This window comes from Cervus canadensis, unplaced genomic scaffold (assembly GCF_019320065.1).
Source record: "Cervus canadensis isolate Bull #8, Minnesota unplaced genomic scaffold, ASM1932006v1 Scaffold_043, whole genome shotgun sequence".
NCBI classification, from domain to species: domain Eukaryota; kingdom Metazoa; phylum Chordata; class Mammalia; order Artiodactyla; family Cervidae; genus Cervus; species Cervus canadensis.
Genome location: NW_025091425.1, coordinates 3,393 through 31,219, shown reverse-complemented (window position 1 = coordinate 31,219; position 27,827 = coordinate 3,393). Strand labels below are relative to the sequence as shown.

The 27,827-nt window shown below is 41.7% G+C and overlaps 1 protein-coding gene across 1 annotated transcript; it reads right to left on the bottom strand.

The window, feature by feature from the left end:
• Nucleotides 1-42: 42 nt before the first annotated feature.
• Nucleotides 43-27,827, bottom strand: CUNH12orf75 (chromosome unknown C12orf75 homolog; the record flags this gene model as incomplete). Its single annotated transcript, XM_043460286.1, has 5 exons — nt 43-905; nt 6,171-6,205; nt 7,195-7,274; nt 8,089-8,124; nt 27,803-27,827. Coding segments are annotated over 4 exons (146 nt in total), but the record flags the coding sequence as incomplete, so codon positions are not given.

Genomic DNA, 27,827 nt, shown 5'->3' with positions numbered 1-27,827 from the left:
CATGTGAAAGTGTTCTTCTGAAAAATAATGAAGAAATCCAGGTAAAGAGGGATAAAAATGTTTTAATTGTTGAAATACAATTGAGTGATTTACACTTCAGTACAAGGTCGTTATCAAATTAAGAACTTTCCAAATATCCCACTAACCATCAGTGACAAGTCCTCGAAAGTAGTACAGAATTAACATGATAAGATGCTATGATCACACACAGGTAGAATGGGAGACTTGATGGCTATGAAGTACTTGTAGTTACACAAGCCTTTAACTAAAACAAAGAGGAATTTAATCAAAATGTACATACAGCATGCAATGCAAACCTCAGCAGCTGAAGTATTGCCATGTAATGCGTTGTTCCCAATAAAGAAACTCCTTAGACATTTAAATAAAGCTGAAAACCAATAGTAAAAAAGGGAAAGAGATAGCAGGAAGTATCAATTTAATCAATTTTACAGCTAAAAATCAACATGAAGTAGAAATAGTGAAAAATAACACACAAATATATTACTTTGGGTAACTCGTTGATAGTGCCTTATTATTTTAAGTTATAAATAGATGAAGGATTTTGATTTATAAAAACTATCAAAAAAAGCATCAGTGAAAAGACATGATCTTCATGAGCTGTGGGGATGTTCAGGTGAGACCCCAGTGGGGACACGGGACCGGCTGGGCAAGAAGCCTTCATAAGTTTGCCTTCTGCAGACGGATCATAGAAAGCTCCATATCCAAGCATGTTGTTTAACCAATTCCTTTCTAGTACCACAACATTCAGTATGTACCCATGGTTTTAACTATCAACTAAGAATTTCGGGGGAGGCGTGGAGACTGTTTAGAATTTCCTTGGAAATGTCTGTGCATGTTACAAAATCCCATGAAGGAAAAATTTCATCCAGATCTTGATGAACAGGCTATGAGGGTGAGAATAAAAGGGGAAAGGGTTATTAGGAAGCACGAAAGGCAACACTTGGATAAAATACATCAGCTTGTTAAGCCTGCAAATTTTTTACTGATTTTCTTTTTGGTAAAGCACACATTCAACATCCGTTTAACATCGAGCTGAGAATGAAAATGCTGCCAGCGGTGGGTGAAGCACTGATGACATTTACATAAAGAGACAAAGGTGGATGGAGAAAGAGACTCTCAGCTTATAATTAAACTATGGGTTGGTCAAAAAGTTCGTTTGAGTTTTTCCACAACATCTTATGAATTGAACTGTTTTGGCCAACCCAATACACCAATGGGATGATGCCCAAATCTAGCTACCCATCCACAGCACAAGATACAGATTGTTCAGCCACAACCCCACGCCTTCCCTGCTCAGTCAGACCTTCCTGGGAGGGGGCGAGCCATCCCCATCCTCCCTGGGGATCTGACGTAGCAAGCCCATCCACGGGCATTTGAGAAGCATTACTGCTCTGGCAGCACCCCATACATCTCGACAGGCAAAACTTCCACCCTTGGGTCATCTGCAGAAGAAACTACACATCTGGAGACATAGCCAATTTTAAGAGATTCTGAAAGCGAAAGTGTCAGCCGCTCAGTTGTGTCCAAATCTCTTTTCAACCCCATGGACTGTAGCCCGCCAGGCTCCTCTGCTCTTGAAATTCTCTAGGGAAGAATACTGGAGTGGGTTGGGTTGCCAGTTCCTTCTCCAGGGGAATCTTCCCAACCGAGGGATTAAACCTGGGTCTCCTGCATTGCAGGCAAACTCTTTACCATTTGAGCCAATAGCTTCAAAAAGTAACCAATTCAACCGTGAACTTGGGTCACTAAGATTTTACACATCTGTTGTTCAGTCGCTCAGTTGTGTCCGTCTGTGGTGGTCACATGGTCTGCAGCACGCCAGGCTTCCCTGTCCTTCACCATCTTCATCTTCACCACGCTCAAACTCATGTCCATTGAGTCGGTGATGCCACTCATCCATCTCATCCTCTGTTGTCCCCTTCTCCTCCTGCCTTCAATCTTTCCCAGCATAAGAGTCTTTTCCAATGAGTCAGCTCTTAACATCAGGTGGCCAAAGTATTGGAGTTTCAGCTTCAGCATTAGTCCTTCTAGTGAATAGTCAGGACTGATTTCATTTAGGATGGCCTGGTATGACGTCCCTGCAGTCCAAGGGACTCTCAAGAGTCTTCTCCAAAACCATAGTTCAAAAGCACCAATTCTTCGGCGCTCAGCTTTTTTTATAGTCCAAATCTCACATCCATACGTGACTACTGGAAAAACCATAGCTTTGATTATATGATCCTTTGTCAGCAAAATAATGTCTCTGCTTTTTAATATGCTGTCTAGTTTGGTCATAGCTTTTCTTCCAAAAGCACCTTTTAATTTTGTGGCTGCAGTCACCATCTGCAGTGATTTTGGAGCCCAAAAAATAAAATGTGTTGCTGTTTCCATTGTTTCCCTATCTATTTGCCATAAAGTGATGGGACTGGATGCCATGATCGCTGTTTTTTGAACGCCGTTTTAAGCCAGCTTTTTCACTCTCCTCTTTCACTTTCATCAAGAGGCTTTTAGTTCCTCTTCACTTTGTGCCATAAGGGTGGTGTCATCTACATATCTGAGGTTATTGATATTTCTCTCGGCAATCTTGATTCCAGTGTGTGCTTCATCCAGCTCAGCGTTTCTCATGATGTACTCTGCATAGTAATGCTCAAAATTCTCCAAGCCAGGCTTCAACAGTATGTGAACCGTGAACTTCCAGATGTTCAAGCTGGTTTTAGAGAAGGCAGAGGAACCAGAGATCAAATTGCCAGCATCCGCTGGATCATCAAAAATGCAAGAGAATTTCAGAAAACATCTATTTCTGCTTTATTGACTATGCCAAAGCCTTTGACTGTGTGGATCACAACAAACTGTGGAAAATTCTTAAAGAGACGGAAATTCCAGACCACCTGACCTATCTCCTGACAAATCTGTATGCAGGTCAGAAAGCAACAGTTAGAACTGGACATGGAACAACAGACTGGTTTCAAATAGGGAAAGGAGTACATCAAGGCTATATATTGTCACTCTGCTTATTTAACTTACATGCAGAGTACATCATGAGAAATGCTGAGCTAGATGAAGCACAGGCTGGAATCAAGATTGCCGGGAGAAATATCAATAACCTCAGATATGCAGATGACACCACCCTTATGGCAGAAAGCGAAGAACTAAAGAGCCTCTTGATGAAAGTGAAAGAGGAGAGTGAAAAAGTTGGCTTAAAGCTCAACATTCAGAAAACTAAGATCATGGCATCCGGTCCCATCACTTCTTGGCAAATAGATGGGGAAACACTGGGAAACAGTGACAGACTTAATTTTGGGGGGCTCCAAAATCACTGCAGATGGTGACTACAGCCATGAAATTAAAAGATACTTACTCCTTGGAAGAAAAGTTATGACCAACCTAGACAGCATATTAAAAAGCAGAGACATTACTTTGCCAACAAAGGTCCGTCTAGTCAAGGCTATGGTTTTTCCAGTGGTCATGTATGGATGTGAGAGTTGGACTATAAAGAAAGCTGAGCACCAAAGAATTGATGCTTTTGAACTGTGATGTTGGAGAAGACTCTTGAAAGTCCCTTGGACTGCAAGGAGATCCAACCAGTCCATCCTAAAGGAAATCAGTCCTGAATATTCATTGGAGGGACTGATGCTGAAGCTGAAACTCCAATACTTTGGCCACATGATGCAAAGAACTGACTCACTTGAAAAGACTCTGATCCTGGGAAAGAGTGAAGGCAGGAGGAGAAGAGGACGACAGGGGATGAGATGGTTGGATGGCATCACCAACTCAATGGACATGAGTTTGAGTAAACCCTGGGAGTTGGTGATGGACAGGGAGTCCTGGCGTGCGAAGTCCATGGGGTTGCAAACAGTCAGACATGACTGAGCAACTGAACTGAACTCTGTATAGACATTAAATAAGCAGGATGATAATATACAGCCTGACGTACTCCTTTCCCAATTTGGAACCAGTTCTTTGTTCCATGTCTGGTTCTAACTGTTGCTTCTTGATCTGCATACAGGTTTCTCAGAGGCAGGTAAGGTGGTCTATTGACTACTTTTAAGAATTTTCCACATTTGTTGTGATCCACACAGTCAAAGGCTAAAGTGTAGTCAAGGAAGCAGAAGTAGATGTTTTTCTGGAATTCTCTTGCTTTTTCTGTGATCCAATGGATGTTGGCAACTTGATCTCTGGTTTAGGTCAAAAAACACAAGAATCTCCAATCTCTTCCATAAAATGTCTCTTATCATCAGCATTCCTGCCCAATAATTTAAGCTCAGACACCACATGTTCCGACACCTCACAGATAAGTACCACCTAGGATGCTTAACTATTGAGTAAATGGACAGCCTTTCAATGTAGAAAACTTCTCAGATAATTCAAAAGATGTAAATTGATTGTTCAGCAGTAGAGTTAAAGAATGGGGAAAGATGAGAAGAGAGAGGGATGGTAATAAAATAGTGTCTGTTTTCATACTGACAGCCATGAGCAGAAGGGAAATATTCGAGCTCACCATCTAACATTATGTGGGTTGATTCACCAGCAGTGTGGTTCCACTATTATCAGGAAATTTCAGATCCATATACAAAGGTTCCACAACCATCTTGTCTAACTCTCTCATGTGAAAATTGAAATTGGGTGAAGTTGGGAGAAAGTGAGGGATTCATCTAAGCTCCTGCGTTAAAACAGACCTGCCGAGTCTCCTGATCTCTCTGTCTACACAGCACTGCTTCCCACTCTGTTCAGATGCTTTCTGAAATACACCCTGTTTTCGGAGGGTAAACACTAATGTATGCTTATTTTCAACCAGATTATCTTTTCTATTTGATTCAGATAATAAAAAAAATACAGTCACATCAGAAAAAAACAGCAGGGAACTTAGAAATTCACATGAGATTTAGAACTCTTAAAAATACTAGAAATAGAAAATCTCCAGCAACTTAAAGAGAAACTCAACACCCGAACATGGATATGAGCACTAGGCAATAATGCTCCATAATGTTGTAGCCTTGATGAGAAAGTCTTTGAAGAAGTGGCCGCCTAATACTGTTGTATTTCTTATCCCAAAGAAACCAGTTAAAGCTTCCATGTCCCTTTCCTCCAACTGGACGGTTTATTTGTCTCCATTTGTGAGTTTATTTTGCATGCAGCCCATATCAACCCAGACACCAGTACCCATACTGGTTCTGAGCAAGAAGTCGGTTCAACATCAAATCAGTCTTGCTTCTGGTCTACCAATGGCTGGATTCTGATTACAAAAAAGGATGATGGTACAATGATGATAATGATGGTGATGCTGACAATGACAACTACAGCAGAAGGTATCATTGACTTCATATTTAATCCTAACAAGACCCCATCAAGATAAATATCGGGGGAAGTAACTTGCCAGGCTAGTAACAGAAAGAGCCTGAACTCAAAACCAAGGTTGTCTGACTCCCAAAAGAGAACGGGCTATCTCAGGAGACAGAGCATTCCTGATCATTGGATGTTTGGCAAGACGGAAAGACAGGCAAGCTCTAAGCATTGCATGCATTGTGGACCAGGTGAACTGAAACTCTTTGGCGCTAGGGTTGCTCAGTATCTTTTAGAGTGTCTGGTACCCAGAGGGTAGCTAATGAAAGCAATTTTTCTTGTATCTTTGTTCCTGTTCATTGTATCAATATAATTCTAACTCCACACTCTTCATCAGGTCAACAGTGCTTCATCTTTTCAACTTGGTCTATAATTTTACTATTCCTTCCTGCAAAACTGCATCTTTGCACATTTATGACTACCTATCTCTATTGGAGTTTTGGTACTGATAAATCTTCTATCAACTACCCCTGGCTATTGCCAAACATTTAATATGGAGCCAAATCTAACTCCCAGCCTCTCTAGTCTTTCCTTGTCTATCATTTTCAAGGTCATAGCCCCTCAAAGAATTTGGCAATGAAGAGTGAAACCTCGGTAAGTCTAAGCAAACACATAGCTTGTTCTTACTTAATGAATTAAGTTGCAGTTGAAAAAAACTAAGTTAACTGCAGAGAAAATCAATCTAATCATTAAAGACTTCTTTACAATAAAACATATTGGATTCCACAGATTTAACTGAAAGATGAGATCCCTCCTAATCTTATACAGAGCATCTATAGATCATTGATCAAGGTTAAATATACAGAATTATTTAGAAAAATGTACAGTACCTCTTGATTATTGAGTCATGATATTTTCTTCTAATCTTAAAAAAGAAAATTAAGAAAAGTTAAATATTCAGTTATAAAAACATATTCCAGTTTCCCATAGAACTACAAATAGCTAGGATATATACATATTTGCTAGTCTAAATCATCAAGTAGATAAAAAGCAATGAGGAACAAATAACCATGGTATGTTAAAAATAATATAATATTTTTATTATATTTGTGTACAAATTAAATTACATGTTACATCTATATAATTATATGTGTACATAGCAATAGTTCTTTAAAAGATCACATATCAGACAACTGTATAGTGATTAGTAAATCAGTGTTCTTTACAAGCCACATTAAAACTTCACTTAAGTAAGAAGCTATCTATCTACAAGGCTGCAATCATACCTATTATCAGAAGGACTTCATTAGCCCCACAATTACTTCCTACTAAAACTCAGAAAAAGGAGCCTCTACTTCATTTCATTATACAAAAGGCAGTTAATTTTCTTCTAATCACCAGGCTACTTACCAGTTACATTTATAATATATAACAGGAATTTACCTTTATGTTCTACAAAAATTCCATAAATTTACTGAAACATTTGCTTTCACACTGATCATTACTGAAATTAATATGAAATTTAAAATATCCATGGATCAACCACAGACAGAAGCTAACTGTTGTTCTGGAATTATTCTCATCACGTGGGTGGCAGTTTCAACAAATGATTACAGTGAGCACATACGGGTTTTTGCTGTTACTGTTGTTGTTTGTTTCTGTTTCAGGCCATGCCTGGTGGCGTGTGGGATCTTAGTTCCATAACTAGGGATTGAACCCATGCCCTCTGCAGTAGAAGCTTGAAGTCTCCACCCTGAACTGCTAAGGAAGTCCCAAATATGGTTCTTATACATGGTTCACTGAAACTCAGTAATATTTAGGGTGAGCCAGGCAAGTGGAAATACCAGTTTCACATTTGTTTTCACAAAACAAAAAAGCATGTAGAAACAGTAAATATCACGGAGTTTTACTTACTTTTCTGCACAGTCTTTGTCTGATTGGACACCATATTGACAGCTTCAGATGGCAGACCAACATACACTCCTCCATAGTTTCTTGATGAAAAAGAAGCAGAAACAGAAAAATCAGACCAAACTACATGGTTACTATACATGTGCAGAAAGTGATGATATCAGGGGAACTATCAAACAACTACAGAATTATTAAACTAATTCACGACTTTTCAAAAGTAGAATCCAGAATATTATTGTCCTTGGAAGATCATTGTTTTTCTATGTTTAAAGAAAAGCTACACATAAAAAAAGAAAGTTGTAGAGTAGTTTTTAGATATTTTACTTGCAATGAGACAGAAGGAGTTGGGATTTTTTTAGAATTCAGTGGAGCAATAAATATCAGTAGCGTGACACGTTACAGTTAATCGGTCAATATTTATCAAGAATTTGACTAATGTGGTAGTAGGTGCTATGAACACACAGAAACACTTTACGTGTAGGTAGATATAAAGTGAGGAGAAAGAGAGAGGTAAGGAGTAATGAGAATGAAGTGCAACTAGTCACAGGATGGAAGGATGGAGAAGGCAGAGGAAACGAAGAGATGTCATCCAATTTGAGAGAACAGCTCCTCCAAAGCCCACAAGTGGAAACTAGCACAGGCTGCGTGCACAGGGCCAACCACACTTGTTTGGAAGAAGCAAAGATAAAGAAGAACTCTGGGCAAGGTCTTTATCACACTGCATGCTCCCACCTGTGTTCTCTGCGCCAGAAGTTTTCCTGGAGGAATCTGTATTATCGGCAATGTGCTACCCAGGGGTCAATTAAATTTGTGAGTTAAATTAATCTGTGACAAATTAAATCCATGAGGTGTGGCCAAAATTATTCAAATTAAAGGCAGCTTCAACACCAAACATACCTCCTCTTGTCATCTTCTGTTATCGACTCTTCTGTTCTAAGAGATCAAAAACATTTGATATGAGCCATTTGGTTACACAGAGACTTCATTTTTGGTTCTGAGCAAAAGGGGATTGACGAGTTAAAGACAGTTTTGTTTCTTTCAAGTTCTTCCATTGAGTATTTCAGTAACACAGTATACTGTCTCTACCTCTACAGAGAAAGGAAGTGGAGATTTGGAATTTATCTGCTGAACACTGGCCATACACACAGAAAATACTCCCAAAGAGGGTAAAAACCACCCTGTGATCTAATTTGTCCAAATTGAGCCCATAATCTGAATTCACCAGCTAATGATCAACCTCATTTACCTCTTGATAAAGTTGGATCATTTTTTAATTCAAAGGTGTCAAAGTCATACTGTAGTAGACCCAGTGCTATGCTTATTGAAGTGGTATAACACTTTTAGGTGCTATTTACAACTTTTAATTAAAATGGATTTATAACCCGTCAGTACAGATACTAGGAAAATGATGGTGACAAACTTGTTCAAGATTATCAGAACCATCTACTCTGGTTCTGAATGGCCAGAGTTATTGTGAAATTGTTTTTGAAGCTGTAACTGGCAGATGTGGACATACAGAATGCCTCATTTCTTGCTACAGATATTCTTTTCCTATCCAGTGACATATCTGTGTATTTTAAGTCTTTCCCCTTTTGTGTGATTCAGCTCAAGGATATATTCAATGTTTTAAAATATATTTCACTTCCCCAAATGTAAGAAAATAGTGAATTATTTTTAATCCATTACCTCATAAATTATTAAATGCCCTAAAACCCAACTTGCACTCTCTGTATAAAATTAATCAATATCTTATGCATCTAATTTGCAGGAAATGACAATATAGCTGCCATATTTATTGGGTAATAAATTAAGCTTCAGATATATTACTAAATGTTTAAAAATACACTTTGTAAGACTTATCAGATGGCCATTTTCTAAACCTTCAATTAAGTTATAATGCCTGCCTTTACTACATGCTCCCTTCATCCCACAAATGATTATTCTATGATACAAAGACTGGAGACTAAAGACTACACGGGTAAAAACAGCATTATCATTGAGTCCTTCCCATGTGTCAGATTCCACATGCCAGACATTCCACATGCACCAGTGCGATTTCTCCCAACAGTTCTAAGGAAATAGCTTCAGAGAGCCAGGTAGTGAACAAATATGCAAGTCCAACAAGTGAGACCAACATTGAAATCCCACCCATCTGACACCAAAACCACATTGCACATCCCAATTCACCGCTCTGCCTCTCAAATAGGAAGACGTTAAAGTGAAAAACACTTCCTGTGACAAACCTACGTGGTGGCTTCCCCTGGAGCGGGCGCTGCCTCCACACCACTCTTGGCAAAAGCTTTGAGCCTCATCCCCGTCTCACAACCTGCCTATGTAACTGCCCCAGGCATTTGCTCCTGCAAGTCTACTATTTCCTTTAATCCTCGTCACAATCCTGAAAAACGGGGATTTGTTGCTGCTGCTGTTGTGTAGTCGATCAGTCATTTTCAACTCTTTACGACCCCATGGACAGTAGCCCACCAGGCTCCTCTGTCCACAGGATCTCCCAGGCAAGAGTGGATTGCCATTTCCTTCTCCAGGGAATCTTCCCGACCCTGGGATCAAACTCACCTTTGCTGCATTGGCAGGCAGATTCTTTACTACTGAGCCACCCAGGAAGCCCAAAATGAGGATTAGTCACATTTAAAAATGAAAAACTGAGACTCTGAAAGGTGGAGTACTGCACCCCAGGTTACACGGCCAAGTTTAGAGCCAGAATTCAAACCAAAGGCTGCTGAACAATAGACACTAATTTAATACTGCAAAGCAACCATGTTGTTCTGCTGTTGTTGTTGTTGTCACCCAGTCGTGTCTGACTCTTTGCGACCCCATGGACTGCAGCACGCCAGACCTCCCTGTCCCTCACCATCTCCCAAAGTTTGCCCAAGTTCATGTCCATTGCCTCAGTGATGCCATCTAGTCATCTCATCCTCTGACGCCCTTTTCTGTCCTCAATCTTTCCCAGCATCAGAGACTTTTCCAGAGTCAGCTGTTTGCATCAGATGACCAAAATACTGGAATTTCAGCTCAAGCATCAATCCTTCCAACAAGTATTCAGGGTTGATTTCCCTTAAGATTCACTGGGTTGATACTCCAATAAAAATCTGTATGTGTGTGTGATTTTTTGTGTGTGTAATTCCAGCTCCTGCTTCATAAACTGTGGGCCCATGCTAATTTGTATCAGAGAAACACCTCTATCTCCCAAGCTGGATCTCTCTGATTTTATCATCCCATTTATAAGAGGGAACCAAGGTGGCAGAGGGGTCTTAGTCAATGTTTCATCTGCATTAGACCTAAGCCTCTATGCTGTCAGGGGCATGCAATCTTTTACAACTTGTTAAATGGCTACATAGTTATGTATTGACATTTTCTCGGCAGAAAACCTCTCCAGATCAGCAGTTATATTAGACTGTATTCATCTGAACAACCAGGTCCAAATCAAAGTTAAATCAAAAAATAGTGGCTGGTCTAAACCAAATCTCCTTGTGGACAGAGAGGGCTAAGCCACTCTGGCTGCCTGAGAGCCAAGTGCTGCCCTGTCCTGTTCGAGAGGACGGCAACCTCTCAGCTGTGGTGATGTGGTCCTGCCCCGACTGCACTGGCTGTTGCCTTCAGAAAAAGAAATGGTTCATCAAGCAGCAATAAACATTCCTGGGAAGAGGAAGATCTAGAGATGTTAAGCATCTAAAAAAAATACCCCTTTGGTGTGAAGACCAGCTTCTTTTGAAAGAGCATTTCTTATTGATGAAAAGGGGACATTATCTCAGGGCAGTTCAAAACAACTGGGGTGATAAATTTATCTGACAGCTAAGCAACTTAGCAAGAAACTTCAGCCTTCAGAATTCTAATACCTGGGAAGACTCACAAGTCTGGGATAACGCCTTGGCTGTCCGAACACCTGGGCTGCCCCGCCCGTGCACCATCTTAAAGGATCACTGTACTTGTTTCCCCTCACAGAGTGTGTTTTGAAAGATCCTGTTGTCAACCGGCCTTAGTAACTCACTTACTGACAATTTTCCTAGACATACAAGTGCCGAAGACATACAAAGCCTCTGAAGCATGGGATGATTCCCACAGGGAATGTGTAGAATGTGAATCAAAGGCAAATAAACCTTACGTTTTGCTAACCTACAGCCTGTGCAGCCTCATTGTAGGCACATGCAATGCAGATTTCTGTTCAGTTTCTAAACTGATGAAAATAGCCTGTGGTCAGACCAGGGCACCCCCTTACCACGGAGCCCTTGAAGGAGGGCTGATCTTCATGGAGGACTTGATCATTTTTCTTTCCTGGTCACTATAGCTTTAGGGCAAGGGCAGTGACTATTGTGCAGCTGTGATTGCTGACGGATCACAAGATTTGTTCCCAAAAGCAGGGAAGGATGTGGGCAGGGAGAGCAGGACAGAAAGCCATGTAAACCCTGGCTTGGCGAGAAAGCAGCCACTGGCGGAGCCTAGAAAGCCCTTGGTCGTGGCCATCACGGCTCTATTTTCTGCCGGCACTAAAGACAAAGAATGAGATGATTTCACCCTGGAGTCTTTGTTTAGAAAAGAGAGACTGAAGATTGAATTAGTCCATGCTGGGAACGACAAAGTAAAAAGGAAGCCGATTCACAGGAGATGAGCCGGAAGAGGCCAAACCACTCTGCCTCTTCTGACAGTACTGCTCAGGAGTTCACTGGTCCAAATATCTCCACACATTTGGCCCATAATCCTGCTACCCTAGACAAGGGGCAAGTCAACATACATTGACCAGCAGAAATCTCCTAGGGAGTAATGGAAATAAAAACAAAAATAAACAAGTGGGACCTAATTAAACTTAAAAGCTTTTGCACAGCAAAGGAAACTACAAACAAGGTGAAAAGATAACCCTCAGAATGGGAGAAAATGGTAGCAAAGGAAACAACTGACAAAGAATTAATTTCCAAAATATACAAGCAGCTCATACAAATCAATACCACAGAAACAAACAACCCAATCAGAAAGTGGGAGAAAGACCTAAACGGACATTTCTCCAAAGAAGACATACAGATGGCTAACAAACACATGAAAAGATGCTCAACATTGCTCATTATTAGAGAAATGCAAGTCAAAATTACAATGAGACACCACTTCACACCAGTCAGAATGGCCATCATCAAAAAGTCTACAGACAATAAACGCTGGAGAGGATGTGAAGAAAAGGGAACCCTCTTGCATTGCTGGTGGGAATGTAAATTGATACAGCCGCTATGGAAGACTGTTTGGAGATTCCTTTAAAAAACTAGGAATAAATCCACCATATGACCCAGCAATCCCACTACTACCCTAAAGAAACCAAAATTGAAAAAGGCACATGTACCCCAATGTTCACTGCAGCGCTATTTACAATAGCTAGAACATGGAAGCAAACTAAATGTCCATTAAGATGAATGGATAAAGAAGCTGTGGTACATATATTCAATGGAATATTACTCAGTCATAAAAAGGAACACATTTGAGTCAGTTCTAATGAGGTGGACGAAACTAGAGCCTATTATACAGAGTGAAATAAGTCAGAAAGAGAAATATAAATATCACATACTAATGCACATATACAGAATCTAGAAAGATGGCACTGATGAATTTATCTGCAGGGCAGCAATGGAGAAACAGACATAGAGAACAGACCTATGGACGTGGAGGGAGAGAAGGAGGGAGAAGGTGAGATGTATAAAGAGAGCAACATGAAAATTTACAATACCATATGTGAAACAGACAGCCAATGGGAATTTGCTATATGACTCAGGGAACCCAGACAGGAGCTATGTAACAATCTGGAAGGGTGGGCTGGGGAGGGAGATGGGAGGGAGCCTCGGGAGGGAGGCGACATGGGTGTACTGTGAATCAGCTGATTCTTGTTGATGTCTGACAGAAAACAACAAAATTCTGTAAAGCAAAATTATCCTTCAATTAAAAAATAAATTAATTTAAAAAAAAAAAAAAGAAACTGGAAGTTTCAGGGTAGTGGTCCACTTCTAAATAACAGTTCTGAGACATAGTTCAGGAGTCAACGCCCAGGTGCCTACAAGCAGAGACACTGAAGACGGGAAATGTGAATGAAGGCCTTCCGGGACAAGAATCCCCCTGAATTTACCACAAAGGGGAATAAACCTTGAGAATAAGGCTTCTACCAAGAGAACCAAAACACACGGGTATAGGAGGGAAGGGACCACGTACCATAAATCAAACTGCCTAAAAAACAAAAAGGGGAAGGCAACTTTCACCAATTTCCCTCCCTTTTTCTCCTGCCCCAGCCCCAATTTCACCACGATGGAGGCTGACGTCAATAAGGGGGAAGGAAAACCCGCACAAATTATTAACACCAAGCGGTCGACAGCTGGAACAACTGTGTGGCCTATCCAGACAAAATCTGCTCTTGCGGGGAAGCTGTGCGGGACCCCCCCCTCCCCACACACTGCAAGGACTCGGAGCAACAGCCTCCTTTGCCACCTGGCTCCCCGTTCGGTTCCACCAAAGGGGATGCTCGAGAGACACAAAATGCAGGAAAGGGGAAAGGACTGCCCTTTCCGGCTCCGCGCGCTGCTCCTGCCTGCAGCAGCCCAGGAGCTGGCTGATGGGACCAGCCTTGTTAACACTCTTTTTCTGGTCATCACAGCTCAAGTGGGCAGGCCACGGATACTATGTGGCCTCCAGCTGTGGTTCCTGCTGGATTACAAAATTCAGATGTGACACCGGCCTGGCAGCGCCCTCTCCCCAGAAGTTAGCATCCCAAGCCCAGAGAACCCCTCTCCTCTTCCAGCTCTTAGATTCTGGCAACCCCAACCTTTTTCCTTTGTCACCCCTTCCCTAGGAGTCGCAGCCACTTCCTGATATGATGCTCCCTATTATCTCAGTCTTCCTTTCTCACATCCTCAATCCTCCATGACCTGCTTAATCAATTCCTAATGGTAAATTCTCAGCTAATGTAGTTTCCTTTACCCTAAGTTGACACTAACTGATACATTACTTGGTAGCAAGACTGAGGTTTATCTTGCACCCCCTGGACTGAATGTGTCTCACTGAAGTATTTAAAGGATGTGTTATTTCCTGTTTATCAGGTCTAATCTCTATAATGTCATCAATGTACTGGACCAGTATGATGTGCTATAAGGTGTCAATAACATCAAGATATTGCAGAATACAGAATGAGCAGCAAGACTACAATGGTATACTGTTGACCTTACCAGGTAAAAGCAAACTGCTTCTGTAATCCTTGCAAACTGGTTCAGAGATAAAGCATTTGACAAACGTTGCATAACAGAAGCTAGGGGCTATGTTGATTGTTTTCAGTAAAGATACCATACGTTGAACAGCAGCTGAAGTTGGAATCATCATTTCATTAAACTTACAAGAATCCAAAGTCACTCTCTAAAATAAATCTGCCTTCTGCACAGGCCAAACAGACAAGTTAAAAGGAGATATGAGAAGTGTCTTCATGTTTTCATTTTTCCACATCTTTGGTAGGGGCACTAATTCCTGCAACTCCAGGAATTCAGTGTTCCTGTTTGTATATTATTCTGGTACGAAGGGAAATTCCATGGGCTTCTACTTGATCCTTCCTACCATGACAGCCAATGTGGGAATTCTTTCAGTTTCCAAATACATCTACTCTGATTATGAACTCACAAACAAAGGAAATGACCAGAGCCCGGGATCTGCAGACTATTGGACTCACCACAGTTTTCAGGTTAGCCAAAATTCCATTGCTTCCCTGACCACTATAAGCCCACACATGGACTGATGGCCCAGAGTGGCATTTTGCATCCTCAGGCATTAATATCAACCAGAGCCAGTGCCTAGAAATCTCGAGAAGGTCCAGGTACTTCCTTCTGTCCTGGGCACAGGTGCTCTAATGAATGAACACACTCTGAGAAGACATGAAAGAATCTCTACCATGAATGTATGTAGCCATGTTTAAAATTCCCTCAAGGAAATGTGGCCTTGATCACTTTGAATCTGACTTGAGTCTGGAAACTGGGTTAAGAAGCCATGCCTTTCCATTGTGATGATCTCAGTTCAAGTTTCTGGCTCACACACCAGAAGTCTTCCTCTTACAAAACATAAAGGGAGAAAAGGAACCTTGAGGCTATGCTTCTCATTTATCCCCAGGGAAGTGTGATCAACCAGCTATTCTCAAAATTCCTTCCAAGATGAAACAATGTGCCTCTTCATCCTACTGCCCATGATGGTGAGTATGCCTATCTTGTCTTGGGTGATTGAGTTCTTGATTTTTTTTTCATTGGAGTATAGTTGCTTTGGGGCTTCCCAGGTGGCTCAGGGGTAAAGAATCTGCCTGCCGATGCCAGAGTCGCAAGAGACGTGGATTTGATCCCTGGGTTGGAAAGATCCCCTGGAAGAGGAAATGGTAACCCAATCCAGTCTTCTTGCCTGGGAAATCCCACGGACAGAGAAGCCTGGTGGGCTACAAAGAGTCGGACACGACTGAGCAACTGCGTATGCATGCACACATAGTTGCTTTACAATGCTGTCCTAGTTTCTGCTGTATACTGATGTGAATCAGCTGTGAGTACACATATATCCCCTCCCTCTTGACTGGGTGGTTGAGTTCCTGACCTCTGCTTCTCTGGGATCCCGTCCCCTTAAGGAAACAAAGAACCCGTCTCGAGGGCAGCATCTCCCACTGTCACAGCCACGTTACAGAGAATGACCCCCCTGGATACTCCCTTCACTATGTGTTTCTCAATTTGCTCAGTGCCTTGGGGAAGGGGGTCTCCTCTGCAGTGGGGAGCAGCTCACACTTGAAAAATCCATACCAGCATTCCTATCTCTGCAAACCTTTGTATTCCCTCCTCCCCATCACACCAGGAAAGTTCTGACATACTCCTCCCCTGGTGAGAGTGTAAACTCCTTCAGTTAAAGTTCATCAACCAAGTTGACTAAACTGTTAAGAGTCCCAGCCATGCAACTGAATTATTAAGTCTAGAATCTGTTAAATAATAAATTCAGTCTCCTTATACACTCCTTCCTCCTTGGTCTCACACCCTTAGAAGCCATTTCCACACATGTTCCCAAGGATTGTAGTAAAAGAAACTTACAAAATCCTGCAATTACTTAGCAGTATAAGCTCTTTCCTCCCAGGCCAGATTTTGTGCCTGTCTGTGGGAGCACCCTGAGATCTCATCTACTATTGGGCCCAATAACAATAAGGGTTGGTTGCAGCAGGTCCTGAGGAAGACAACTACCCCCTAACAAGGCAACCACCCAGGCGAGGGGACCCAACTCCATGCCTCCTACCTAGCTGGTCTACCCTATTCTCAAAGGCCCTGCTAGGAAAATAGAAAGTTTCTGTCTGGCAAAGATTGGGAGAGCAAGTCAGTTCTTCATTAGCTCCACCTTAATTCTAATGTACGCCAGTCTACTGCTCAAGAGAGAGGAAATGGGAAATAGAAGAGGCTACAACAGCTGTCTCTAATCTAACCAGGGACTAAATGCCCACAGACTACTCCCGGAAATGTGGAACTGAAGCTAAAACAGCTAACAGAAAGCCCTGCCAACTAACACAGTTCTAATGCCTTAATATCATGACAAATGCAGCAAGTTGAGAAAGTCACACACACACCCCTGATTTCTGACCGCCACAACTAAGTGAAGAAGAGGAGTGAGTACGGAGAAGCAGGTGGGCTGGCATTTTTATTCAGTGGTGTAGGCAACCATATATTTGAATAATTTTAAGGGTCTGGAAAGGCCATGATTTAAATATAGTTTGATTTTACCTGGTGGCAAAAGTTACAAATTCAAATTCTCTATTATTTGTCAGGTGTGCCTCAGTGTCAATGACGGGAAAGGCATATGAGAAAGGGGGCCAGGCCCCGAGGAAGGGGCTGGAACTAAGAGCTGGGTTGCACTGTCCATTTTAGAGTCATGCCCAGGATGCATATTCGAAGAAGACATACTTCTCAGGTCCAAAGAGTAAAGGAACAAAATGGTACTAAAGGACTTAGATTAATTGTAGCAAGTAGTTTCCTCCATTTTCAAATCCCATGAACCAATACGCTACAGAATAAACTTATGTGATAAACCTGCTTTTTCCAGAAGCATGACTAAAAGCCTATTGTTATATTGCTTTCTCTGGTTTCAAGACAGTGTCTTATTTCTGAGCATATACAGTATTTGAAGTGGGCTGCCCTAGTAGCTCAGATGGTAAAGAATCTGTCAGTAATGCAGGATACCTGGGTTCGATCCCTGGGTTGGGAAGATCCCCTGGAGAAGGGAATGGCTACTCACTCCAGTAATCTTGCCTGGAGAACCCCATGGACAGAGCCTTGACGGGCTACAGTCCGTGGAGTGGCAGAGTTGGACATGACTGAGCGACTAACACACACCCAGCATTTGAAAATTTGTGGAAAGTGACATCATATTTGAGAAAAAAATGTAGCAGCACAATATTACTTAAACAAAAGGTCACATCCCATCTTAAGGGGAAAAAAAAACTTTTAAACCATAAGAAACACTTCCTAAGAACCATGGAACACATATTAATCATTCTGGACTAGGTTTATAAAAATACACTGGGCATTTAATTATCACTGGGTCTCTTTTTGTTAGCAAAGACTTAGTTTCTTTTATCAAAGGACAGGTGTACAAGGAGAAAGAAAAGGTTAAAGTCACCCACTGAGTTTCACCATAAGCTCCTGCAGTTAGGTCACCCGCGCCCAAGCTCTGACTCAGATTCTCAGCCACTGCATCAATAAAAACGTTTGGAGAGTCAAGCATGACTGAGGGTAGACCACTAGTCTATCATCTCCCCTACTCTGGGGATTGCTGAAAAGCTAAATTCACAGTTGATAGTTTAAAAATGACACACCCTTGCAGAGTGGTACAGTGTTTAGTGATTTCTGTCTCACCAAAGTTGCCCTGATTTGAGGCCATGTGAGAAAAAGGAAAAAAAAAAAAGCAACCGTTAGTTTCAAAACTACTTTCTTACATCTAAGTTTCCACCAAATACTTCTAGCCCACTTCCAGTGAAACCAGCATGGTTCTTTCCTAACCCTTCTCAGATTGACTGTCTATACTGATCCAGATTTGCTAGTCACTACACACCCATCTGCTTCCTACTAGCTTTGCACACCTTCTCAAAATGAACCAGAGACACTGACTTTCTCTCTAACTATAAATAAGCTCGGACTGCTTTTAAGTCAAGGTTCCAGAAGGTGAGCTGCCTTCCAGCCAGCTCCATGTCTGTGGTTGCTCTTCGGGGTTGGCTGGTTTTCCTCTGCCTGTTCTTTCTTCATTAATGTATTTTGTGCATTGCTGTTTAGTCACTAAGTCATGTCTGACTATTTGTGACCCCGTGGACTGTAGCCCACCAGGCTCCTCTGTCCATGGGATTTCTCAGGCAAGAATACTGGAGTGGGTTGCCATCCCCTCCTTCAGGGGAATCTTCCCCACGTCCCAACCCAGGGATGTTCGAACCTGCATCTTCTGCATTGACAGGCAGATTCTTTATCACTGAACCTCCAGGGAAGCCCATTTTGTGCATATACCTATATAAAACTAAATAGCCACACCAAACACCTAAAGCCTTTCATCAGTTTATACCACCATGTGAAGTCACTCAGTCATGTATGACTCTTTTCGACCCCATGAACTGTAGCCTGCCAGGCTCCTCCATCCATGGGATTTTCCAGGCAGGAATATTGGAGTGGGTTGCCATTTCCTTCTCCAGGGGATTGAACCCAAGTTGCCCACACTGCAAGCAGACTCTTTACTGTCTGAGGCACCAGAGAAGCCCCTTCTTATTCCACTATGATGTCCATTTATCAACGATCATGTAGAGACCTTATTCTGAGTTACTACGGCAAATACAAACCACTACTTTTTTTTCTTTCTCAGTAGCACTTGGTAATAAAAATATTTTTGTCACTATATTTGCTTAGTTTCTGGGTTGCATAAAATAGCTGTCCTGAGGGACCAACAGAAGGGTTTCAGAGGTAAAATAATGAACCCACGGCATGGATACATTAGGCGCATTCGCCAGAACAAACACAGATGATAAATATCAGGCAGCCGCCAGCCACTCCAATTAATATCTCCTCAAGCATGGTGGCTACAGTTACCTTAAAATTCAGAAAGTTCTCATTTGCCAAGCTTTCCAGAACAACATAGTTCCATGGCAAAGAAATTATTTATTTTTCATTTATTCATCAAGAAAAGTGTTCTAAATATAGCATTATTCTTATTAACGATGATCTAAGAAGTAGAAAACAGTCTGCAGTCTTTTCTTTTTCCCTATTTGCAGTGTAACAAAAGAGGCCAAGCTTGTGATTTGTAAACAGTACAATTTGAATATGAAAACCTCTGGGGATCATTTGTGTAGTTCCAATGATCTAGTTTTAGTTACCATTCATGATTGACTTTTGGAATAAGCTTATTAATTGACAGTGTTTCCTTCTACCCACTCTACAGTCCTCCAAATAAAGTGCAATCATTTAATTTTCTCTGTAAGAGGTTTTTACGATGACTCTTACTTTTCAGGGAAATTCAAATCAATTCCACCAAGCATTCAATTACATATGATTTTGGACAGAATTAATGTTTTATCACTGACTGTTTGGGCCTATGTGTAATCTCATTCATGTCTTCACAATCTCAAAACTCCTTAGGACAGTAGTTAGCTTTCAGTCTCTCTCCTGGGTTGGACCCTTTAGCCAATGTTGGTCCCTTTCTGTCTTCCAGAATGCATAATATTACCGGAGAACTTCAGTAACATTCGCTCTTCGAATGGGGTTTAATGGGTCAAAAATTAAATTGCAATTTCCCTACCCCTCTCCTGCTCTCATTTTAAGAAGCACACAGTGTTGGATTATTTCAATATTGGCTGTAGAAGTATCCTTTGCTACAAGGCAGGCAGGAATGTTCTCTCCTCCTTAAGGAACCTTGTTTTCCCTGATGTATCACTTTTCTCAAAACCTAGGGAATAAGCAGCTAGTTTTCCCTTGTCCCAGTGTCTCCAAACAGGAGATGGAGCCAGAATACTTCCAACTTCCAAAGCACTGTTTCAGCTGAGATCAATTTTATTTTCACTCCAAAATTCTCCTCTTGGCATCAGAACCTTGCCATAACAGACCCCGGATGCACTGAAGATTTTGGCCTGGGCTCAAAGGTTTTCTTTCTCACCATCATTATCTTGGACAATTTTAAATCCCATGAAAACCATTCAGTCGACCTCTTGCTTCACATTTTGCTAACTTCCTCTACCCCAGAAATTTTTACTGCTCTTCTAATAACTTACTCCCATGGGTGCTCCATGGAGCTTAGTTCCTGCAACTATTTCACCTCTCATATTTTAGAGCAGACAACTCCACTCCCTGGGGGGAAAACAATCTTCCTTTGATCTCCCATCCCCCCCAACCAATCCCAAAGAAGCCTCCAGTCCACCCACCGTCTCGGCTCTACCCTTTCTCAGCCCCTTGGTGCTTCCCCTCCCCCTCTCTCTAGCAAGTGCCTTGTAGTCAAACATTTCGGCAACACTTGCTGGTCACCAATCCCTCTCTATCCCTGAATGAACACGCCCAATTGCTTCTCTGCCTGTTGCTACTCCACAGAGTCCTACCGAGGAAAATCTACTCATGTGTTGATGAACAACCAATGGGAATGTGAGATTTCTAACCACAGCGAGGCCCTTGATGCACTTTTCCCATCAGTGATTCATGATAGAGGCACTGCCAAATCTTTTCAACAACCCTTAAACCACCTAGTAATTCTAGCTACAATTTATGAGGGAGGGGACAACACATAATACCAAGTATTATGCTAGGATACTAAGTATACTGTCAATAACCATCGTAACCCTTAAGAGGTTACTTAACTTCTCTGTGTCCCATCTCCCCATTTGTAAAATGAAAAAGCACTACTGTCTTCATCACATTATCAGGGGTAGTGAGTGAGATGATGTACTTCAAGTACTAGAATTCACTCTATGGTATGCAGTTCTCAATAAAGATAAGCTATTAAAATGATTTTAATATTTAATTTTGAGAATGATGATGATAATAATGAAGGTGGCTACTCTGAACAGTTAATATTATCCCAATGTTATGATGGCTCTACTGGTAACAAATCCACCTGCCAATGCAGGATACACAGTTTCAATCCCTGGGTCGGGAAGATCCCCTGGAGAAGGAAATGACAACCTGCTCCAGTATTCTTACCTGGAGAATTCCATGGACAAAGGAGCCAGTCGATGGGGTCACCAAGAGTCAGACACACCTGAGCACGCATGCACAGTAAAGGGTGGACAGAAGTTTAAACTCAGGTCTCTGTTTCCAAAATGCAGGTTTTTTCAATGCTAAATACGCTCCTACCCCCAGAAAATGGGTAACATTTTTGAGTAGTAAGTAAGCTACCTCACCCTCAGAAAACAGCCTTGCATGTCACTTCACAAAGGAGAAACAAGGTTATCAGATACACTCAGATCTTTAATCAGGAAAGGGCTCAGCTGACACAGATAGACATGGGAAATTTATAAAGGATTCCAAGGAAACTCAAGACCAGAGATATGTAATTTAAGCTTTTTAAAAAGGCAGAGGTTTGATGCGTTTTATGGTAACTTATTCCAAGATATTTTTCTCTATAGCTGTTACCTTCCATAACAATAAAACTGCTTTGTCAGAAAAATCTTAATGAAATATCACTTTACAAGTTTTAAATGAAAGAAGTATTTGAAAAACCTTGTTTAAATTGAGAGGCTATGATCTTTTATTTTCAAAGGCAAACATTAAATTTGATTCAACTTGTTTAATACTGTTTCTTATCCAAATATATTTGTAAAACATATATATACACACACACACTGAAAATTAAGGGGTGGGATGAATTGAGAGACTGGGATCGACATATATACCCTACCATGTATAAAATAGATAACTTACTTGCTTGCTAAGTCACTTCAGTCGTGTCCGACCCTGTGCGACCCCATAGACGGCAGCCCACCAGGCTCCCCCGTCCCTGGGATTCTCAAGGCAAGAACACTGGAGTGGGCTGCCATTTCCTTCTCCAATGTGTGAAAGTGAAAAGTGAAAGGGAAGTCGCTCAGTCGTCTCTGACTCGTAGTGACCCGATGGACTACAGCCTACCAGGCTCCTCCGTCAGTGGGTTTTTCCAGGCAAGAGTACTGGAGTGGGGTGCCATTGCCTTCTCCGAAAATGGATAACTACCAAGAACCTATTATATAGCACAGAGAACTCGACTTGATGCGCTGTGGTAACCTAAATGGGAAGGAAATCCTAAAAAGAGGGGATATATGTATGCATATGGCTGATTCACTTTGCTATCCAGCAGAAAGTGACAGAGCAGTATAAAGCAACTATACTTCAATAAAAATTAAATCAAAAGATTATTTTGAAATAATATGAAAGTTGACCTACATGGAGCACCTGCTTTTTCTCTGCCTGCCCTGTTATAATTCTCTCCCATTTTGGTAACAGCATCCCAATTTTTCTTTGGTGTGGGAAGCACGGCTCTCCCACTATTTAAGGTTAGGAGAGGCTAACGACACTGATTGGCTCCAGCAGTCGGCACGTGACCCAAGCCTGGCCAATGAGAAACCCACGTGTCCCTGGCTCACGGACTGGTTCAGAGAGAGGCACCTGACCCCATGTCCTGGCCAGGGAGAGCCTAGCGCTATGACTTGATCAAACTTCAGGGAAAGACAAGCTCTTTTTTCATGGGAATTAAGCCAATGAGATAAAAACTGGCCATCTCCATCACCACTGAGGAAAAGCTGCCTCAGGATGGAGCCAAACACAGGAAAGCAAAGATGAAAGAGTTTCTTCCTGTCATTTGATCACCTGGATCAAGCTGTGACTAAGGCTGAACCCCTGGAGCTTTTCCGTTACACGTGCCAATAAATTCCTTTATGTTTGTTTGTTTAGGCCAGTTTAAGCTGGGCTTCTGCCATTTCCAACCAAAAATATCCCAACACAACCTATCTGTGCCAAATAGCTAAGATAATTCGCTGAAATAAAATAAAAGCATGGTTGATTTTGCAGGTTTGTGAAAACAGTCAAATGTCATCAAGTTGAATTCACTTCTATTTTGTTCTGCATGTGAGTGTTCTGTGGCTTAATTTTGACAAGAGGGAGTGAGAAAAACAAAGTCTCACTCCCTGATATACATGTAGGTCTGTCTTATGATGATTAAATTTCTATATATCTTCACTCATGCTTTCTTCCTTATCTCAAGTTGGTAAGGTGAACCTTCTATGTTTTTAATCCTTCTTGCATGTTCTAGAATCTACATCCATCAATTATTCTCTCCCTCACACAGATAACCCCTCCCCAAACCACCCTCAGCTTTTCTCACTCTACTGGTTCCTATACGTTCACCTATTGGTGCACCCTCTGTCTCTTCTGTAAAAATAAATAGAGAAATAAAATCAGACTTCAGTATATAAAATCACCCATACACACAATCAGGCAGAAAAAAATCACAAAGAAATGGAAGGAAATAATGTAAAATATTAATGCTGATTGTCGCTTGTCTCTCATGGTAGGATAATAGCTGATTTTTTTTTCTTTTTTCTTTTTTAAAATGCTTTTCTGTGGTTTACAAATCTCCTTAGTATTTATTTTATAACAGAAATATATTTCTTAAAATATGTTTCCTCTTTAAGCTACCACATTTTTCCATCCCTTACTGCCTAATATTGTAAAACAAAAAACCAGGCATCACTTCCTCACTCCTAGTTCATGGCCATCTGACTCTACTGGTACTCACTCCACTCAACTGAAACCACATCCCCCAGTGACCAGCATAGCCATCACGTTGCATCCATTGGCTTCTCTTCTCTCTTTAGCTCATGTGACCTCTTTGGGTCATCAGCCATTCCTTCCCTTGGCTCGAGTTTGAAACCGCAGAGCTATCATTTCACCTCAGGTTTTCCTTTCCTTTTCTTCCCTATTCAGTCGTTCAGCAGGTCTTATCAATGACATTTCCAGGTGCGCCCTGAATGCATCGTCACCTGTGCTCCTGTCTGCTGCCTGACCCTCTCGGGGCCTCAGCCCCCCACTGCTGTGCCCCCACCCCTCCCCATCTCACACAGCCCACCGCCCTGGGAGTCATCACCCTAAAGCCCAAACACAGTCATGGAAGTCCCCACCTTAAAATTCTGAATGGCTCTCGAATGCATATAAAAATCAAGTGCCATGACCAGCTTGCCACCAAAGGCCTTCCACGAGCTGGTTCCAGCCCACCAGCCTCATCTTCCACTTGTCTGAGCCTGCGCCACAGGCTCCGGAACACTGGCCGACTTTCCAGAAGAGCATGAGGCTCTCTGGCACCCATGGGCCTCTTTTTGTGTTCTCTCCCCTGCCCTGCCACTCTTCCCCTCCTCACACGGACTCCTGTTCACCCTTCAGGACCCAGACTAGCATTACATTTTGATTATTTTAATAATTAGCACTTGTTACACTGTAGTTTAGTCCCCAGTAGGCACTGACCTGCTCTAGGGCAAAAATATCATTTTATTTATTATATCCTGGTTTCTTGCCTATAGAAAGCAGGCAAATAATAGTAAAAGGGAGATACTGTAAAAATCCCAAACCGTCCCTAGAGCATTGATTATATATTAAAGGAGCAATTATAATGATTCTGACTTATAAAAACAATCACAACCCCCCTCAAAAGACTTTTATGTGGTCTCTATAATATACTGGGTGCCCTATTTGAAGTTCTGTACTCTCAGCATCCATGACATGGGTCTGGCCACTTCTTTTAATTTGGGATCAGTCTCTTTAGATGACAAACAAAAACAAAAAATTTAAATTTTCATACTAAAAGTTTAAATTGTCTTAATTTCTTGGTTTCCTCCGTCATTCATGACACCCTCTAATGTTACAGTCAAGATTTATAAATCTACAGCTTCTGCTTTTAAAAAAATGGTTTGAATATACCTTTTGTGCAAGGAAAAAAATACTATACTTTCTTTAACTTTTTCCAATTAAATCTACCAATTTATTTTTAAAGGGTCACTTATTGAATAAAATTATATCTTTTTAGTTACAGAAGTTATGAGGTACACAAAGTCACAGGACATTTACATCTAGTGAATTCAAGATTTTAAAAAGTAGGTAAGGGACTTTCCTGGTGGCTCAGTGGTAAAGAATCTGTCTGCCACTGCAGGAGACACGTGTTTGATCCCTGATCTGGGAAGATCCCACATGCCACAGGACAGCTAAGCCCGTGGACCACAACTGTTCAGCCTGTGCTCCAGAGCCTGGGAGCTGCAACTACTGAGCCCATGTGTTGCAAGTACTAAAGCCCACATGCCCTAGAGCCTGTACTCCGCAACAAGAGAAGCCACCACAAAGAGAAGCCCGCGCACCGCGACTAGAGAGTAGGCCCCGCTTGCCACATCTAGAGAAAAGCCGCAGCATCAGCGCGAAGACCTGGCACAGTCAAAAAGAAAAAATAAATAAACAATTTAAAAGTAGTTATAGTTAAATGGCATGTCTTGTCCTGGAGAAGTTAATGTTGACAAGAACATCCACAAAGCCATCACTAAATCTTCTTAGAAATTTCCATACCTTTAAAAGAAAGAAGAAGTCACAACATCAATCTCTCCTTAAAGAAAAATGAGATTCATTCGTTACACACTAGCTATGTCCCCAACATGATACTATGAACGAGAGGGGACTTCTCTCAATTCCCAATGGAAAAAAATCCAAACTGCTATAAGAGTTCAGAAGAGGGAGATACCACAACTAACAGAGAGATCAGGGATGTTCTTCTCATAAAGGATAAGATATAGGCCAAGAAGAATAGACAGGATGTTTACAGACAGAATTCACCATTCCAGGCAGAGGGAAGAGCAAAAGAAAATCAAGGGGCCAAGACGGAAATCAGGAAGTCGGTCTGAGACCCTGAGCGTGGTCTCAGAGCGCCCAGCTCCCCGCTGGGTCCTTGACCTTGTCACTCCCTGACTGCAGGGCTGCCTTCTCCTAAAGGCTGGAACCTAAAGGGCCTTTTCCTCTTTGCAAAGGATTCTGGACTCAATCCCATGGGCAATGGAGACTAATCTAAAATTGGGAGCAGAGATCCTAAAAGGGCAGGGAATTAACCTGGCAACAACGTACAGAAAAGGAAGGGAGAGACTGAAGGAGAGATGGAGGCACTGCCATAGCAGGAACACGTAAGGATGCTGAACGCACTGTTGCTAGACGCTTTGGTAATAAACCCAACCACTGCAGCCAGGAGACTGAAGTGTTCTACACTGCTTCCTTTGTACCTCAAGTTCCATATGAAAAGCTTATTTAATCCCCCCAAAACTTTACAGCCCTAATCTAATTTTCTCTGGATTCCTTTTTGGTTATATATATATATATATAAATGCCAGACTCTGCTTGTGACAAAAGCTTTCAAGTCCCACTGATCCTTTTGCCCCACAACTGTGCAAGCCTAAAAAAAAACCTGTGAACTCCTTCAAGGGTGCCAAGAGGGAGGAGACAGCCAGGCACTCCTCTGCCCACCGCCCCCACCCACCCCCAGCACCACTCATAATAAGAAAGCAAGCCACTTACCCCGTCCTTCATGCAAACCGAATGGACCAGTTTAGGAGACCGCCTTGAGCTCTCTAGAAAGCCCCGTTATGTGAGTAACACATCTTCTCCTGCCCTCTTGGTCTGTGTGTGTGGCACCAGCAGTTGTGACCTCCAAACCGACTGCAGTGGCTTGGACAGAGGCTGGTCCCACAACCCATGGAGTGACCACAAACACTCTTTTTTCTACTTTTGTCCTTGGGGGCTCTTCATTCCCACCTTCTCCCTTCCCTACTCCACCCTCACTACCCAGCTCCCTAAATGACACTTTTTTTCCCAGAACATATGCATTTATCTCTTTTTTAATTGAACTATAGTTGATTTACAATGTTGTGTTAGTTTCTGGTGTATAATACAGCAAAGTGACTCAGTTATGTGTATATACTCAGTCTTATATATATATTCTTTTTCATATTCTTTTCTGTTATGGTTTATTACAGAATATTGAATATAGTTCCCAGTGCCACAAACACTCTTAAATAGTGAACTACTGCAGTGTCCTGTCTATACCTAGAATCAAGGTAGGAAGATGCAAAGAAGATGCATGATGGAAACCCTCAAACTCAATCCTGATGACCCTGAATGGACATACACATTCACTCAAATGTCTATTTATTCAACTTCAAAGCGATTTAGTGTGTCTTTGGTAAATGCTTGGCTCCCACCCTTCCCAAAGGCTAAACTCTAAGATGTTGCATAGTCATAGAAGCTAGGTGCTTAATTCTGCCATAATCACAGGCTTGCGATTAGAAGAAATCTCTACACAAGCTAGGATGGAAACACAATTAAACATTTCCCTTGCATAAACTTCTGGGTTAAAGTGCTAGGGCAACGGAAAGGCTAAAATAAAAAGCCACAAATAATCCCTTTATTCAAATAGCACTTTAGTTACAAATCAAATGAAAGCCTTGATTTGTGTTCAGTACAGAAAGTACTTCCATGTCTTTTCAGCCAAACCTACGTATCTAAAGGTCATGATCATGAAAACAGTGTCTTCCTCAGAAACAGTTTAGAAAATCATAATATTAAGTACTTACACGTCTTTAGCTGCTCCTCCAGGGC